The sequence below is a fragment of the Barbus barbus genome, assembly GCF_936440315.1.
Source record: "Barbus barbus genome assembly, chromosome: 23".
Classification (NCBI taxonomy): domain Eukaryota; kingdom Metazoa; phylum Chordata; class Actinopteri; order Cypriniformes; family Cyprinidae; genus Barbus; species Barbus barbus.
In genome coordinates this window covers 1,396,679-1,413,241 of record NC_136751.1, presented here as the reverse complement: position 1 = coordinate 1,413,241, position 16,563 = coordinate 1,396,679, and the positions used below count along the sequence as shown (strand labels likewise).

At 36.7% G+C, this 16,563-nt stretch overlaps 1 protein-coding gene across 2 annotated transcripts in view; it reads left to right on the top strand.

Moving 5' to 3' along the window:
* The first annotated feature begins 2,247 nt into the window (after window positions 1-2,247).
* The window catches only part of mob2b (MOB kinase activator 2b), a 42,540-nt gene continuing 28,224 nt past the window's right edge, over window positions 2,248-16,563 (top strand). The window contains exon 1 of one of the 2 annotated variants that reach the window (XM_079374711.1): window positions 2,248-2,650. In XM_079374711.1, coding sequence (XP_079230837.1) covers window positions 2,634-2,650 — 17 coding nt within the window. In that variant the 5' untranslated portion in view covers window positions 2,248-2,633. Of the gene's footprint in view, window positions 2,651-9,180; window positions 9,343-16,563 lie in introns of those variants that run through there. The other variant, XM_079374712.1, reaches the window with a different exon arrangement.

Genomic DNA, 16,563 nt, shown 5'->3' with positions numbered 1-16,563 from the left:
TTCTTTGTTCAGGTCAACTTTTTAACTGTATTTCATAATATGTTCTAATATAAAATATATAATATACTCTATATATAATATTCTAACATATATAATACACAAATCCTTATGTATTAGCAAAGAGAAAATAGTCTGGCCTTTTATAGTATTCTGGCCTCTATATTAACATTTCACAAAATAAATATTGCATTAGTTTATAGTTAAAATTGTATAATGGCTTTACATAATTTTTCATAATTTTTGGAACGATTGAAAATCTGTATCTGTGACAGGGTACAGCAGTAAAATCTATGTTTATAGTATACATAATGCATTAAAACAATAATAAAACAAGTTTAATGTGACCTTCATTGAACACAAATAATAAAGGATCAGCTTTTGGGCCTAAATGGACGCGTGAGTGTTTGTGAACGAGGCCGGAGGCTGCTGGCTCAGATGTTTCTCCATCGATCTGAACGACCTTGGTGTTATATTCAGCCCTGCTCCGAGAGCTCGGCGTCATCAGACTCCAGGAGGAACTCTTCACAGCAGCTCCTGCTCTGTTCACAGTCACTCAGTGTTAGCAGGGGAGTGCGATGGACAAATATAATGCAGTCCTACCAAATGGGTGTTTTGTGGTTTTTAGTCCATGCCTGTACAGTAGCTCTGATTTGATCTATATTCTTAAATGTTGACAAAAAAGACCAACAATATGAATGACTCAGTATCCAGAATGTGTACCCAAACTTTAGTTTTAAGTCTCTCATATTCTGTATTCTTTAATATTGTGTTGCATTCACAGTAAGGCAACAGAATAAACTCTTAAAAGCAGAGCAGGAGTTTCTTTTGATAATAGATGACGCCCTCTGGTGGATTTGATCAAATATTGTCCAGGAAACAGCATTACTTACATCTTACTGTTACAACCTTTAAAACAAATAGCAGTACATACTCAGGAAAGCACAGGAACACTTACAAATCATTCATGTTGTTCAGTTTGAATTCTGTAATTTAAAAATGAATTCAACTTTTTAAATGAAGCATTAAAATGCCACACTTTAAAACAAAACATGCTCTTGTCAAACTCAAGCACTTAAATGTAATGTTAAATATATAGGCCTATTGAGATAATATAGCAGGGAAATTAAACATTTTCTTATAATATTTTATACAGGCCTTTTTATTTTTTGTATTTTTAACAGCACAATTTGGTATGCAGTTTTACTCCAATCAAACTAGTATTACATATTAATAATAATAATAATAATAATAAAAACACCTTGTCAGCTACATTAACTATGTCCCTGATCCAAAGAAGTAGAAAAAAAGACAAATAGCCAATTGCGGTTGAATTGGTAACATTTTTATAATTTCAGTTATTTTATTTTCATCGATCTCCTTAATACAAAATCTTTAAACTTCATTTAAATGTATAATATTAGCCCAATCAGTGTTGCTCATTTGCAGTTGAAACAGCCTTGCTCTTGATTTTGGTCTCCCACACTTAATTCAGCTGGGTCTCTGATGTAATCATTGATTAGCTCATTTCCTTGCTGTTAACACCATGATCTGATAGACCTGTCTGTAGATCATACGTTTTTATGATATGCTCTTGTAAATATAAGATCTATTACAGTCCTGCTGTTTCTGCTAATTCTACTGTTGTTTAATTAACTTTAGATAACTGTACTTAGTCATTATTATTTTTTAAAACAGAGTATTGTCCATTTAATTTTATGATTGTATTTATAGCTACAACATTATTTTGGTGTGATTTGCTATTTTTTTGTTAAACAAAGTACAAATATTTAATTGCAACTCATATAAAATTATGTTTTATTTTTTATGAATATACCGTTGCCTTCAAAATTTGGTATATTGTGAATTTACTCATTATACATGGATTTATTATTATTTTTCACAAATGTACTGGGCAGTGAAATTTTTTTTTTTTATTCATTTTAAAATAGAAATATGTGACTACGTGTATGTATACATTAAAAGAAACAAAGCGAAAAAAAAAACACTTAAATCTATTCTTTGAATAATTTGTAATAACTTGTACTTGTTTACGGACATGTGATTCTCTTATTGCTTATTTAATTTATTTATATTTTTATTGTTTTGGTTTATTATTGTATTTGTTTTGATGCAATTTATATCTTTGTTCTTAAAACTACGTTGCAGTACGTCACGTCTGCGTGTAGTCTTCAGCTTTGACGGGAAACTACATATCCCAGCATGCCTCGGTGACCCGACCACATCCCGGGAGAGAGGGGGTCGGCGTCGAACCTGTGTTTACTTCCGGATTTCCTGTATATGGCAGAGCTCGCAAACAGCCGCTCCACTTGCCCTACAAGCTCAGCGAGAGCCCCGTGTCCCGATCCGACCCGAGACCGTCTCCGGTGGAGCGCGATGCTTCGGTGACCGGAGAGCCGCCATACTCCGGCGCAGCAGCTTTAGACGACCATTCAACACAGAAAGTATCCTTCTGCCACCCTTCGCCAAACGTCAAAGTCAATGCGGTCCTTGATCGGAGCGCTGGAGCTCATCCACCTCTCATGAGCCGATCATTAACGCGCTTTCTCCGGAGATTAAACCGATCCAGACTCTGTTAGCTCGGGCCACCGGCAGATTTATCTCTTTCAGTCATCATGGACTGGTTAATGGGGTGAGTATGCTTCCAGATCATTGTCCTAATTGACCTATGATCCTGTAACTTGACGCAGCGAGGGATTTGTTTCTGGATGAATATAAACATGTATCATCCTGTAGTGCTTTTACATGCGCTTACAGTAACTGTGACGCAATACTGTCACCGGTGCACGCGCATTTAAACTCATCATCATCATCATTTATGATCAGGCAGTCCGTTTGAACGTGTTCTTTAAAACGAGCATCTGTTATATAATGTATCGTTCAGTTGCTAGTATTAGTAGATATTTCAATCCTTTTCAGTTCCTAGAACTATTCAGTAGCTAGTAGCACATACATTTATTTGTTTGGTTATTATTAGCTAATATTTCAATAGTTTTAGTAGTAGCTACGCTTGCTTCTAATAGGCACATATCTATCCCGAGTATTATTTTGCTAGTTGCAGTTGTTTTGAATTTTATATTAGGTGTCTTTAACTTCTATGGACTAATATTTACATTAATAATTTGAAACGATGCATTTATTGTATACGTGCATTTCCTTTTTTGAAAAGACAAGTAAAACACAAACATGCATGTAAATGTCTGTAATTTCTGTCCTTGAAACCCGCCGCTAACTTACCCGTGTTCCCCCCGATAGCACTTGACAGTGGTTAAAAACCCCTAATATAAAACTGAACCATTAATCTTACTAGTAATAATAAATCACAACTAGTGCCTGCTTTGAAAGCTGGAATAGATGCTAGTACGTGTTTATATGGAGCTACATCGAACACTAGTAAAGCTGGGAAACACTAAATACATGTTCAATTGTTGATATCCAGCAGCTCTGGTTAATAATTAGATCTTAATGATGATCTATCAGAATTATGTGCACCAACCCTCATGGAATGTGGGTATTTGTATCTAGTGACTGATCTCCTCTCACTGACATTAAACCTGATTGGTGAGTAACTTGAAGTCTAATTTGCGTCCCGCTGTTTGTCAAACAAACTGTTGCCAAAAAAAGTAATGGTCTGGTTGAGCTATTAATAAAAGCGGTTGAGCTCTGTCAAGGTGCTTCCTGGATAGATGCAACTCTACACGCCTTTAAAACATGTTCAGACTGTATAGAATTCACTGACACAAACATGAACTGATCACATGCCTGATTCTGCTTCATATCTTCATCCTCATCGTCATCAGCATGTCTGCTTAGAAACAGTCGAATATAGACGCACACCAGTGATGATAATATGACCGTCAGGTTATTTGTTGTGCTAGTTTTTGACCTTTAAACCCTTCCAGCGAGGATCCTAACCTTCACCTGCAGAGACAGAGACATCTGTGGAGGAGTCAAATAGCCAAGGCTTGTTTTCTTTCTGTGCTGACCTTACAACAACAAAAAAGAGAGCTTTTGCTGTTCATTTGTGCAATTCTTGCATTGCATTGAGATTCATAACAGCAATGAATTTTAGTATTTAAATTATGCAATGTTCAGCTGTCAGCGGTGGGTTTTCACAATGCTTCTTGATTTAGTTTTGTGGTTGTCTGGAAAAGAGATGCTATGAAAGTGGATTATAGACTTGTATTAGGGGAATAATTAAAGGAATAGTTCACACATAAATTAAAATCATTTGAAAATATTGCTCACCTTCAGGCCAAGGTTAGGATGAGTTTGTTTCCTCATCAGATTTGTAGAAATGTGTCTTCTCCAGATGTTAAGTGATGGACTGGAGTGGTGTGGATTATTGTGATGTTTTTATCAGCTGTCATTCTGACGGCACCCATTCACTGCAGAGCATCCATTGCTGAGACACTGATGCAGAGACACATTTCTACAAACCTGATGAAGAAACAAGCTCACCCAGTATTTTCCGGCGTATATGGTATGCAACCTGGCGACAGCTTTACATTCCTGCGTCATTTGAAGGGTGACCGATAATGTCTGTTGCATGTCTTGTGGCATTTTGTTCATTGTCTGTTCCCAGACGCTGATGAAAGATGCTTCCAAATATGAATATGAATAAAAGGATGTTTCCATCTTCAGTTCAGTGTTTACGGTGGTCACCCATCAAACGAGACAGTGAAGTGTTTCTAATCCTCTTTTACGGACTTGTTTTACAGCAAATTAGTTCAAATTAAAGACATTTATTTCCTCTTCCATGAAGATTTATATTATAGATATATAAACTGCCCTTTCTCAGCCTGGTGAGGCTTTCTAAAACCTTGCAAATAGCATTATGGCAGCAGCTTTCCCAGCTGTAATGCAGAAATAACTCCAAAGTTCATGTTTCCTTGCTAAGCATGGAGGCATATTCAGGTTCATAATGTGAGCCTGCCGTGCCCAGATTTGCCGTCTGAGGTGGAGCACAATTAGCTGTTTGAGAGCTGCTGGCACAGGCTATTGACCATCTATCAGTTGTTTGGCGTCTCTGATGCGGGTGTGACTCCATCGAGCACAGGTTTGGGCAGTTCAGCGCTCCTCGGGAAGAATGCGTGTAGGATGAATAGCAAATGTAAAGTAATCCTGATTCATGACTGAGACCTGCGGCAATGACGCCACGTTCTGAATGATGGTGGTGTTTATAAAGATTAATAAAAACAAAACCAGACCCAGGTTTTTTTAAAGCGCTAGTTCACCCAAGAATGACAATTCTGTCATTGATTACACCCCCCCCCCCCCCCCCCCCCATGTCGTTCCTAACCCGTAAGACCTTCGTTCATCTTCAGAACACAAATTAAGATATTTTTTGATGAAATCTGAGACTGTCTGTAAACAGCAATGCAACTGCAATGTTCCCAGGTCCAGAAAGGACTTCGGTAAAATAGGGGTTCGAATGTAATTTTATGAGGCAACAAGAATACTTTTTGTGTGCAAATAAAACAGTAATAACATAATTTATTCAACAATTCTTCTCCCCGAGTTACTGTCTTCAGCCGTTTTAGAGAGTACCACAGAACGTAATCAGCGTTGTTTATGTTCAGCGAATAAATTGTTAATTGTTTTCTGTGCACGCCAAAAGTATTCTCGTAGCTTCGTAAAATTACGCTTGAACCCCTGATGTCACATGGACTATTTTACTGATGTCCTTGCTACGTTTTTGGACCTGGGAACATTGCAGTTGTGTTGCTGTCTATGGAGGGTCAGAGAACTCTCGGATTTAATCAAAAACATCTTAATTTGTGTTCTGAAGATGAACGAAGGTCTTACGGGTTTGGAACGACATGAGGGCGAGTAATTAATGACACAATTTTCATTTTTGGGCGAACTAACCCTTTAAGTGTGATTCTCAGCTGGTTTGGTTTCAGCGAAAATAGTCAAATGTGCAAAAGTGTCCTTAAAATCAAAACAACCAAATATCTTTAGGGCTGAACAACTATGGACCTCAATAACCACCAAAAGTCATCGGTTTCATTGTTTTTGACCATGCAAGCTTGCATAAATAATGTTGTTACAAAAACAATATTTTAGTTTTTTTAGTGACATTTCACAATTATCATTCCCAATTTTGATACCACTGCAAAAACTATTAGCCAAGCTAATTTAAAGTTCAGACATTATTAAAGACAAGTAAACAGTTGAATTGTGAGGAACAACAGAAATAAATGCCACAGAGATACTATAAACTAAGCAGTGTTTAAAGTTCTACAGGTATGGTTAAGAATAGTATTTGGGTAATCAAATATAAAATATCACAGCATAATCTTAACTTTATAGATAAATCCTTATCAAAGTATCAAGCGCTCTCTGAGAGGTACAAATCAGACGGTTGTGCGAGTACCAAATTGATTTATCTCTGAGTTTTTAAATTGGCAATATTTTAAGACACATACAAATAATAGTCTTTTGAGTCTGTTGAGCCCTGATGTTTATATTACGGTCATCTGCATAGGCCCAACAATAAACAATGTATTAACTGGATAAGAAAATTGTCAATTTTGAAAATGAATGAATGACAGCAGAAGAGTGATATAATCAGTCTAGCAAATGGGACAAACACTGGGCCAAATGTTTTTCAATTTTAACCAAATTAGATAATTTTGTGCAACAATACCATAGAGTTTGATTGGACACACTTAAGTCTTAGATCTCAACAACAAACGATATGCGAAGAATTTTCTTCCCCTTTTTAAAGCTAAGCCTATTTATATTTATGTATGAACAGTTTTGTGATTAGTTGTATGTCTGGTTGTTCTCTATCAAACATGAAACCCATTTTATTTTATTTTTTTTGTGACTCACTAGTTGACAACCGCTTATGTTACACGAGAGACAAATCGGGGGCTCGTCCGGGATGCAAAACCAAAATGTGACTTCCAAGGAGACCTCAAAACCAAAACATGTTAAAGTTATTTGCATACTGTCAAGCGTCAACCCTGAGCTCGATGATCTTAAATGCGGTTGCTAGAAGTGAAGCAAAACATCAGATATGCCATTTGCTTGGCGTTCCTCCCAGTTAAGGTCAGCAGTGCCTTCACTGCAGGACCAGATATGCTCAACTGGATATGAAGACATGCATCCAGTTGACCCTGATAGAAACTAGGCTTGCTATTCTGCAGTTGAAGTGCAGAAGTGTTGAATTCCCAGCACAGCACCCAGCTGAATGCCTACAGCAGAGCTTGTCTCCTGTCCCACACCTCTTAGGGCTGAATAATTGGGCTTGTGGAGGTAGTGTTGGTACAAAGCGAGAGAGACTGAAGAAATGTTTGTGTTTTCATGTGGATCAGATCTGTTGTGTGTTCTGCTCTGATGCTGGTCAGTGTAAGTGTGATGGGATTAGTTGACAGTTTCTTCCAGTAGCTGGAAAAACAAAGAGCTGCGCAGACCAAAGAAGGGAAAGCTGAGGAGTGACGGACCTCGAAAGTGTGCAGCCTATGTAGGGCCTGAGGGGCTGTAGAGACAGCTGGGCTTTTACTTGTACCTGAATACGGCCGGAATATATGCAAGTTTGCTTTAGATTTGAATTTTGTAGTATTTTAGTAAGGAATAGGACACTATGAAATCTGAAATTTAGATTTTTTTTGTATTTTTTGTTTTTTTTTTTCCATTTGTTTTGATTAGATTTTGCTTTAGGGTTTGAATTTAATTTTAGTAATCAAAAAGCATGTCTAGCTGAATTCACAAAACAGATACAATTTAATAACAATTTATTAACATTTTACCCCAAGTTCTGTGTTTTCAGTTTTCATTTTTCTGGGTATAACTTTAATGGTTTAGTTATATTTTGTTAATCAAAAAGTGTAATCAGTTGAACTTGAACTGTTTTATGTCTTAATTTGTATTTATTTATTTTGTGCAATGATAGGGCTCTATGAAATGTTTAGTTATTCAGAAATTCAGTTTTCATTTTTCTAGATTTATGATTGGATACAAATTATTATTATTAAGGAAAATTATGGTAGTCAATGAAAGTATAACATTTAATCAGTTGAAATTTAACAATTTAATATCTCAGTATTTTTATTTATTTTTTTGCAATAATAGGGCCATGTGAAATAATAATAATAATTATTATTATTATTATTATTATTTTTTATTTTTTCCAGAAATTCAGCTGTGTACAGCCCTACTTTTTATTTATTCATCTGGAATTAGCCAAATTTCACATTTTCGCATTATACGGTAAATTATGTCTTGGTTGCGTCCGTATTTTCTGGATTGCATAAATCATAGGGCCATTAAGTAGGCTAGTCGTAGATTGACATATTATCTGTAAAATGTTGGTTGGATAGATGTACCTGTAGTAGTAAGTTTTCAATGTACGTTTTTTGTTTGTTTGTTTGTTTTAATGTGTGTGTGTGTGTGTGTGTGTGTGTGTGTGTGTGTGTGTGTGTGTGGATGTGAAAAAAAAAAAAAAAAGTTACAAATAAAATAAAAAGTTATTTGGGCATGTCTTATTACTATTATTTGGTTTTCACAATACCAAAAATTCACTGGCTGATATGATACCATAACAAACATGGTTCTGACCTTTTAGATGTAAATATTAACATTTTAAATGATAAAACTTTTAGCCTGTACATATTTATCAATGAATTAAACGTTACTTAAGGGAACACAAGTATACTGCGATTGCTTAAATTGTTTCCTGCTGTTGTGTTGTTCATGTGCTTCCTGTCTGGGACCGTGTTTGAGTGTTGCAGCATGTTTCTCTGAAATGAACTGAGCTGGTTTTGGGTGTGAAGGTCTCTGCTCATAGAGGCCGGTTATGTGAATGAACTAGTTCAAGAGCTTTCCACCGAGTCAGAATGGCGAAGATCACTCTGTTTTATGGTTTAACTGATAAACCCAGAAGTAGGTTACATCAGCACTCACCTTAAGTAATGGCTTTGTAAAGTGTTTATAGCTTGTCTGTTTCGAATGAATTGAAAGTGAAAGTAAACTTGTGGAATTATCCCTTTCCTGCTGAATGTGTTTCGATGCACACGTCGACTGCATGAAGAAAAACAACATGCTGTATAATGTTTCACTTCCTATTTCTGCTGCAGAAAACATATGTAACCTTGTGCTTCCTTTTCTCTAAAACAGAAGAAAAAAACAAGCATCCTCTGGTTATCTGTGCTTGTGGTGAAGGCAAACAGCCTCTGTCAGGTGTGGGTAGAGTCGCTGTTTTGTTTCCTCTCCAGTTTTAGCGTTTTTATTTTCAGAGGTAGTTTTGATGCAGTTCAAAAGGGTTTGAATGATTTTTACCCTGGATATCTAACAAGTTAGGATGCCCTTTATCAGGTCAGTCTTTCTGCCGTTGTGCTGGAGGTTTCTAGAGATAAACGATGTTAAAGGAATAGTTGACAGAAGTTGATAAATGTCGTCATTTACTCACCTTAATGTCGTTCCAAACCGGTATGACTTTGTTCAATTGAACACAAGAGATGTTAAACCGAATGTTCATGCTGGTCTTTTCAGTTTATTGAACCGGGCTGACAGTCTTCAGAAAGGTCAAATGCACCAGTTGTATGACTTGTACATTATATTTAGTATTGAAACCAAACAATAGTTTTGTGTGAGAAACAATTTTTAAAAAAATGTTATCCAGTGTTTCACCAGATACTCTACACACAGCTCTCAAATCACTTATTTATCTGCATCTTCAATTTTATTTATGTTCCTTGGCTGTTGATTTATGGCATTTTGTATAAATTATGGAAAGTTAATTAAATAACTGCTTGAATTTTGGACTGTTCCACAATGCATTTGTTTGGCTTCAGAAGCTTGGTTTGTATGGACCACTTTCATGATTTGTTTTTATGCATTTTGTGATTTTTGTTTGTTAAAAAAAAAAAAAATCTTAAGAATAAAATGATTCTTAACTAATAAAATCCAAATAAATAAATGCATACATAAATACAATAATAATAACAGAAGAAGATTAAAAATACAAACAAAAAAACATATATTTTTACTTAAGATCGTTCTAAAGACAAACCACTCATTTTCTTCTTAAGGACAAAATAAGATGTTCTTAAGAAATTATTTAATACATTTTATGAACTTATTAGAATTTAAGGAATTTCTTAACTTTATTTCTTAAGGTTTTTTTGTCATTTTAGACCCAAATAAGATACTTTCGTTGTGTTGAGCAAAACTTCTTATTTTGTGTTACACGAAAGAAAGTCATAGGTTTGGACAGGGTGAGTAAATAAATAAATGGAAAAATGATGTATTTTTCTTCAAACTATCACATGAAGAACCAAATGCATCGCTATGCACTGGCATCCAGAGCCTTGCATTATAAAGCCAATGCAGCGTGTAATAATGTCTGATTATGGAGCTGTGCTGGATGCATAAACGTGACTCACAGACAGAAGCGCTGTCTCCTCTCTCTCATGTGAGCTGGTGGTACTCATCCCTCCTCTCTCTCTCTGTTCTCGCATCTCTGGCTTCCCGGGTCTGACGTCACTGCTGTAGCCTGCGGACGCTGGTTGGGAACATGTGTCCCCTCTGACGGGACACGAAGGATGAGGAGATTAACACGGATCGGGCCTCCCTGCAGGCCTGCCGCTTTTTATAGATCCCAGCCAGTTAAACAGAGACACAGAGAGAGTTTAAAGAAAGATGCTGGTGAAGGAAATGACAAATGAGGATGTACAGCAGTGGCCAAAATGACGAGAACACTAGTATTTTCAGCAGCTAAAATGGTTTTAAGTCAGTTATTTCTATCTTTTGCTGTAGTGTGTCTGTAGGAAATATCAGTTTACATTTGTTTTGCCATTAATTGTAATATCCAGTGGGATTTGTGTCTACAACAGCCAGTGCTCCACACAGAGATCTGATCTGATCATCATCAGTCTGTCTGGAATGACATGAACAAACAGAACAAACTGAGACTAAATCCAGAAGAACCGAGTCTCCGCTTCAAGAAACTCTGCTCAAGTGCACCGAGGACAAAAGCTGCTTTAAACACAAAGGATGCTCAAAACAAATGTTGATTTCATTTAGTTAATAGAAGTTAATTGATAAAGAAAATCTATTTATGACATTATTTTGACAGCTTCCTCATTTTACAGCATTTTTACACAAGTGCCTACAACTTTTAACAGTTCTGTAGCTTTGCAGGTTTCTTGAAGCGTCTTGGAGACACGGTTCTTCTGGATTGAGTCTCAGTTTGTTCTGTTTCTTCATGTCATTCCAGACAGACTGGATGCAAAAGATAGAAATGACCGACTTCCGCTGGTGAAAACACTAGTGTTCTAGTCATTTTGGCCACCACTGTATCTCATTTGTTCTTTCTCATTATTCTTCTGGAAATCACACACTGCGCCCTAAGAGCGTTGTCCTTTAAAACAGGAAGCCACTATCTATAGATCAGGCCTCGTGTTTAAATTAGGCTGTTATCACACTTAGTTTTAATTGCTTGGTTTGAAGCTGAGCTTAGAGCTGCATTGATTAATCAGCATCAAACCCAAATCGTGCGATTATCATATTGCAAAGGCTGTGATTTCATTAATTTGCGTGTTTTAGAGTGAAGCTGTGTTCATTTACACATGAGCAGCTCATGATCTGGTGTTTTCAGCGTCTGCTCTGAGTTTGAGTCGCTTTGGAAACGCCATATATGCCAGACGTTTTCACATACTTGTAACGAATTAAGACAACCATAAATATTGATACTGTAATTTTACAGTTGCAATGCAAAATACAATTATTATTTTACAGTGAAATTACAGTATTAAAACAGTAATGCTACTTTATATATATATATATATTCTTTTTTTTTATTATTTATAGTCTTTTACTATTTCATTTAGTCATGTTTACTCTATTTTATTTTTGTTGTTGTAGTAGATGCACTAAAAATGGAGAAGAGTTGGAGCAGGCGCATAAACCCAATGTTGGATCCGTCTGGACGAAACGCCGATACTACATTTTTACGAATACGGGGCCTTAGTTTCTTTCTTTAGCCATTTAACTTTTTCCTCCAAACTGTGGCATGATTGTAATCAGTGTGATGAGCAGCAGCCTTTCACCAATGTCTCTTCGTAACAACTGATGATAAGAAGATGCCAGCTTCACTGTTTTATTCATGATTTTGTCCAGTTGGATTTACCAGCCTAGTATTTTAGACTGTCTATACACAAAAAACTTGCAAACCACTTTCATACCAACCAAACAAGCTGAACTGTGGCGACCCAAAAGGGTTGATGTGGAAGCTTTTGTCTTTGCATTTGTCTTGCCGTTCTCTTCCTCTCATGTGTTTTTCAGTTCTTACTGTTTCTGATGACCTACATTGCATCCTCCATCGCTGCGTGTGCAAGGGCGTCACTTTCTTCCTTACATCTTTTCCTCTTCCTCCGTTTGTTTCTTTGGCTGTTCTCGTCTTGCGTGTCCTTCAGCATGACCTCGGGGCATTTCTTGCAGGTCTGAGCAGTCAGGCTGTTGGGACAGTTTATGAAATCACTGAAATAAGTATTTTAGTCAATCAGAAACACACATTCTGCACATTTGGGTGTGCTGACTCGTTTTTGGAGGACAGCAGGGTTTTGGAAAAGGTGTGTGTGTGTGTGGTTGAAGTTTGCAAAAGGGCTGGAATGGCTTACATCACCTTTTTAGGGTTTGCATACTTAAATGCAGTGAGGAAAATGCAAACGAAGCGTGTGTGAGAGAGAGGGATTCTGATTGAAGCTTGTCTTTTCCTTGTATGGAGCAGGAATGGGCTTTAGTTGGATTAATGCAGTGTGATATCAGGCATCCTGCAGGCTTCCCCTATACCTCACAGATCAACGGTGAGTGTGTGAAAATCTACATGACTGCAGGATTTGAAGAGCTTCCTCTCATGTTATGCACAATCCAGGCTCACTGGAAATACGTGCTTGTGGCAACATTTCTACAACATGTTATTACGTAACTTACTGCACGTTTCGTGGCAGTTTCAAAGAGAAATGTCCAGTGAGTAGCGCTAAAACACACGTTCAATATGTGACTGCATCACGTTTTTATTACGTTGCTTCAGGTACGTATCGCAGCAGTTCATTGAAATGTCCGGTGAGTGCCGCTGAAAGGTTAATGCTCTTATTAGGGCTGTCAAAAAAAAAAAAATTGAATTTTTAATATTTGTTGAATTTAAAATAAAAATCCTTATCAGTGGCGCACGAGATGCGATGACAATGTAAGTGTCATTGCATTAAAATGTTTTCGTTGGCCTATCCAGTTGAACCCTCCAGATGCGGCGCTGCTGTGTTGTTCATTAAAAATATTGCAGAAAAAGAGAACATCAATGCGGAGAAGATCTTGCTTACGTCAAAACTGAAACCAAGCCATTCATCCTTAACACATATTTCTCACAGCGTTGCACTCGCGTCTCACTCAAAGACTGCCTGCATCCCAATGTGCATACAATCTATCCTAAATTCTGTGTGATATTAGTAATTTTCAATACTATTTAGGGCAGATAGAGTGGATAGTATGCACATTGGGATGCAGGGAGTGTGTTTAGAAAGCCATGTAAAATTAATGCAAGTTCAACTTTATGGCAGGTTTTAATTATAATTGGTTTATAAACATTATTTTAAACATTATGGAAATTGTCACTGATAGTCATGTTATTTTATTGCTTTGAATAAATGGCCATTAGTAATATTTTGCTCGATGCGCCCTCTTGTGGCCTCAGGAGAGAAGCCAAAAGCTTTTTTTCACCCTAACTGAAATGATGCATTTTAAATTCGAATATTGATAATATTTAAGTACAAAATTTGAATGTAGTTTTTCAGCCATTTTGACAGCCCTAGCTCTTATGTTGGAAAATAACATCCCCCTACACCAAACACAACCCCTAAACCTACCTGATAGAGTGGTTGAATGCACAAGTGATGTAAAAACACATTTGCTGATGCAACCCTGCTGTTTTAACTTCCTTATATGCTGGTTTGAGCGGTTTTGTCGAACCGTAGTTTCACAGGATTCGTACCGGAGCGCTTCACCGCACAAGTGCAACTTCATATCGGGTGAGCTACAGAGCAAACGTACTGCGTCAGAAAAAACATGCATATGAAGCTGGATGTGTGATGCTAAGATTCAAAAGCATCAGTTTTCAAATCTCACTGCATGCTGGAATTGTTTTGAAGTCATAAGATAATATTTTGTGAAAATTCAGCTTTCTTAATCAGAACTCTGGCCTTGTGTGAAAATTAATAAAAGTGGTTTGAGTTGTAGTGTTCATTTCAACAGGAAACTGCAGTGATTCGTACATATAGGTATGTTTTTTGAGTTTTGCAGAATTGTAGGTAGAGGCACGTATGGTAGGTTCTGCAACATACCGTACATGTTAAAGTTTGGGTCTGGAAACTGAAAGGTCATAAACCTACAGAGAGGGATTTGTTCCTGTAATTGGCATCTAAATTCCAAGTGTCAACTAAATGACAGGAGTTTTCATGTACATGTCCAGATAAATCCTGGCCTATTCTTACCAAATGACCTTGGAGGTCAAGATTTAATGTTGTGCAGTTTTCTAAGACTGTTCAAGACCGTCTGCGGTAAGATTAAGCTGCTGTGTGTATAGGGCAGGGAAGGTTGTGCATGCGGTTGACCTGTAGTAGCCTTCTCAGTCTTGAACGGATAAGATCGAACAAAATAATCTCCTGTAAAATCACTTCTGAGCTGTTCAGGGATCAGCCGTTTCTCAGAGTAAGAGCATGCATTTTTTCCTAGCACTTCTTTCGTGTGGTTGTGATTCTCTTTTGCATGAGGTTTTGGTCCTGATTAAATATTCAAATGCATACTGAACGTTTGTTAGGCACGGAAATCTGATCGGTTATTGGTTGAGCTGTGTATCATGCCTCGTTCATTTTAAGTTAAAGGGGTAGTTCAAGTTGTACAAAACCTGTATGAGTTTCTTTATTCTGTTGGGCACAAAATTGACTTCCATAGTATATTTTTCCTTGCTTCCCTAATTGTCTATTTTAGCATGAATTTCTAATGTTAGTAAATCTGGTGGTGTAAATGTTCACTTAGACAAATGTTAGACACATGAAATCTATTCTTTTCTCATTAAAAGTTTCTGGCTTGGCTTTGGACATGTTATGTCTGGCTCTGAGGAGCTTGTGAATAACTTCTCATTACTTTTCAGACAAACTGAAGTCAATCACTGACTCCATTTCCCAAGACACCGCTCATACAACTGACTCGGCTCACCCAACATACTCTCTTTCTGCCTTTACTCTCACTACTTCTGCTGCCACAAGATCTAATTGTGAAGTCAAATTCTACATCCTGCCAGATTGATCCTACACCTACTGTTTTGCTTAAGATGTGTGTTCATGAGGTTGAATCTTTCATAACAGATATGATTAACTGTAGTTTCTGCCATTGTTCCAGCAGAACTAAAAATGGCTGCGGTGACTCCCATACTTAAAAAACGGTTCTTGACCATCTAGACATGAACAATTATAGGCCAATCTCAAATTTACCATTCTTAAGTAAAATTCTTGAAAAAGTTGTGGCTTCACAATTAAGATCTTACTTGAATGCTAATGGACTTTTTGAACCTTTTCAGTCGGGATTTCGTTCATCACATAGCACTGAAACTGCTCTTCTTTGTGTGGTTAATGACATTCTTCTGTCCATGGACTCTGGGTTAATAAACATCTTGATTCTTCTCGATCTAAGCGCTGCATTTGACACAGTCTGCCATGAAATACTCATCTCTCGTCTCTCTGATATCGGTATCACTGGCTCAGCTCTTTCCTGGCTCATTTCCTACATTAGCGATAGAAAATATTATATCACCATACAAGGGTATAAATCTGCCACTGCTCCAGTTTCACAGGGTGTTCCTCAAGGTTCAGTTCTTGGACCACTTCTGTTTATCATTTACATATATCTAATTTTAATTACATATAGTTTAATTTGCATTTGGGATAATGTGGCTTTATTTGGCCTATATGCTTGTATTGTATTTTGGGTATGTAAATGTTTTGTATAAAACTATGTAAAGTGACCTTGAGCAATGGAAAGGCGCTGTATAAATAAAACTACTTCTTTTGGATGAAAACTTCAAGTCACATTTAATTGTATAGCACTTTTATATAATACGGATTATTTCAAAGCAGCTTCACATTAACAAACAGGAAAATCACAGTATTAATGTTGTAGAATTTGTCAATTATGAAACTAATTAAATCTCAGTTCTACAGAAGACAATATTGTCATTATTTAGCTACGTTTTATTCAGCGTTGATTCAGTTCATTCAATAACCGTGTTGATGTTGCAAAGTTAGTGTCATTATCCAGTTCAGATTTAGTTCTTATCTGATATTGTTAGTGCAGATGAATGGATACATCTCTGAATATGAATATTAATTCATAAAGCAAGCAGTGATGTTGAAAGAAGATGAGTGTATGAGCAAGAGACTCTTTTGGAGTTTGAGGCATCTTTAAAATATTACTAATGTGCAACTATAGCTCAAGTTTGCATAAGCAATTATATTTATCTAATAATTTAGTTCATCCAAAAGTGAA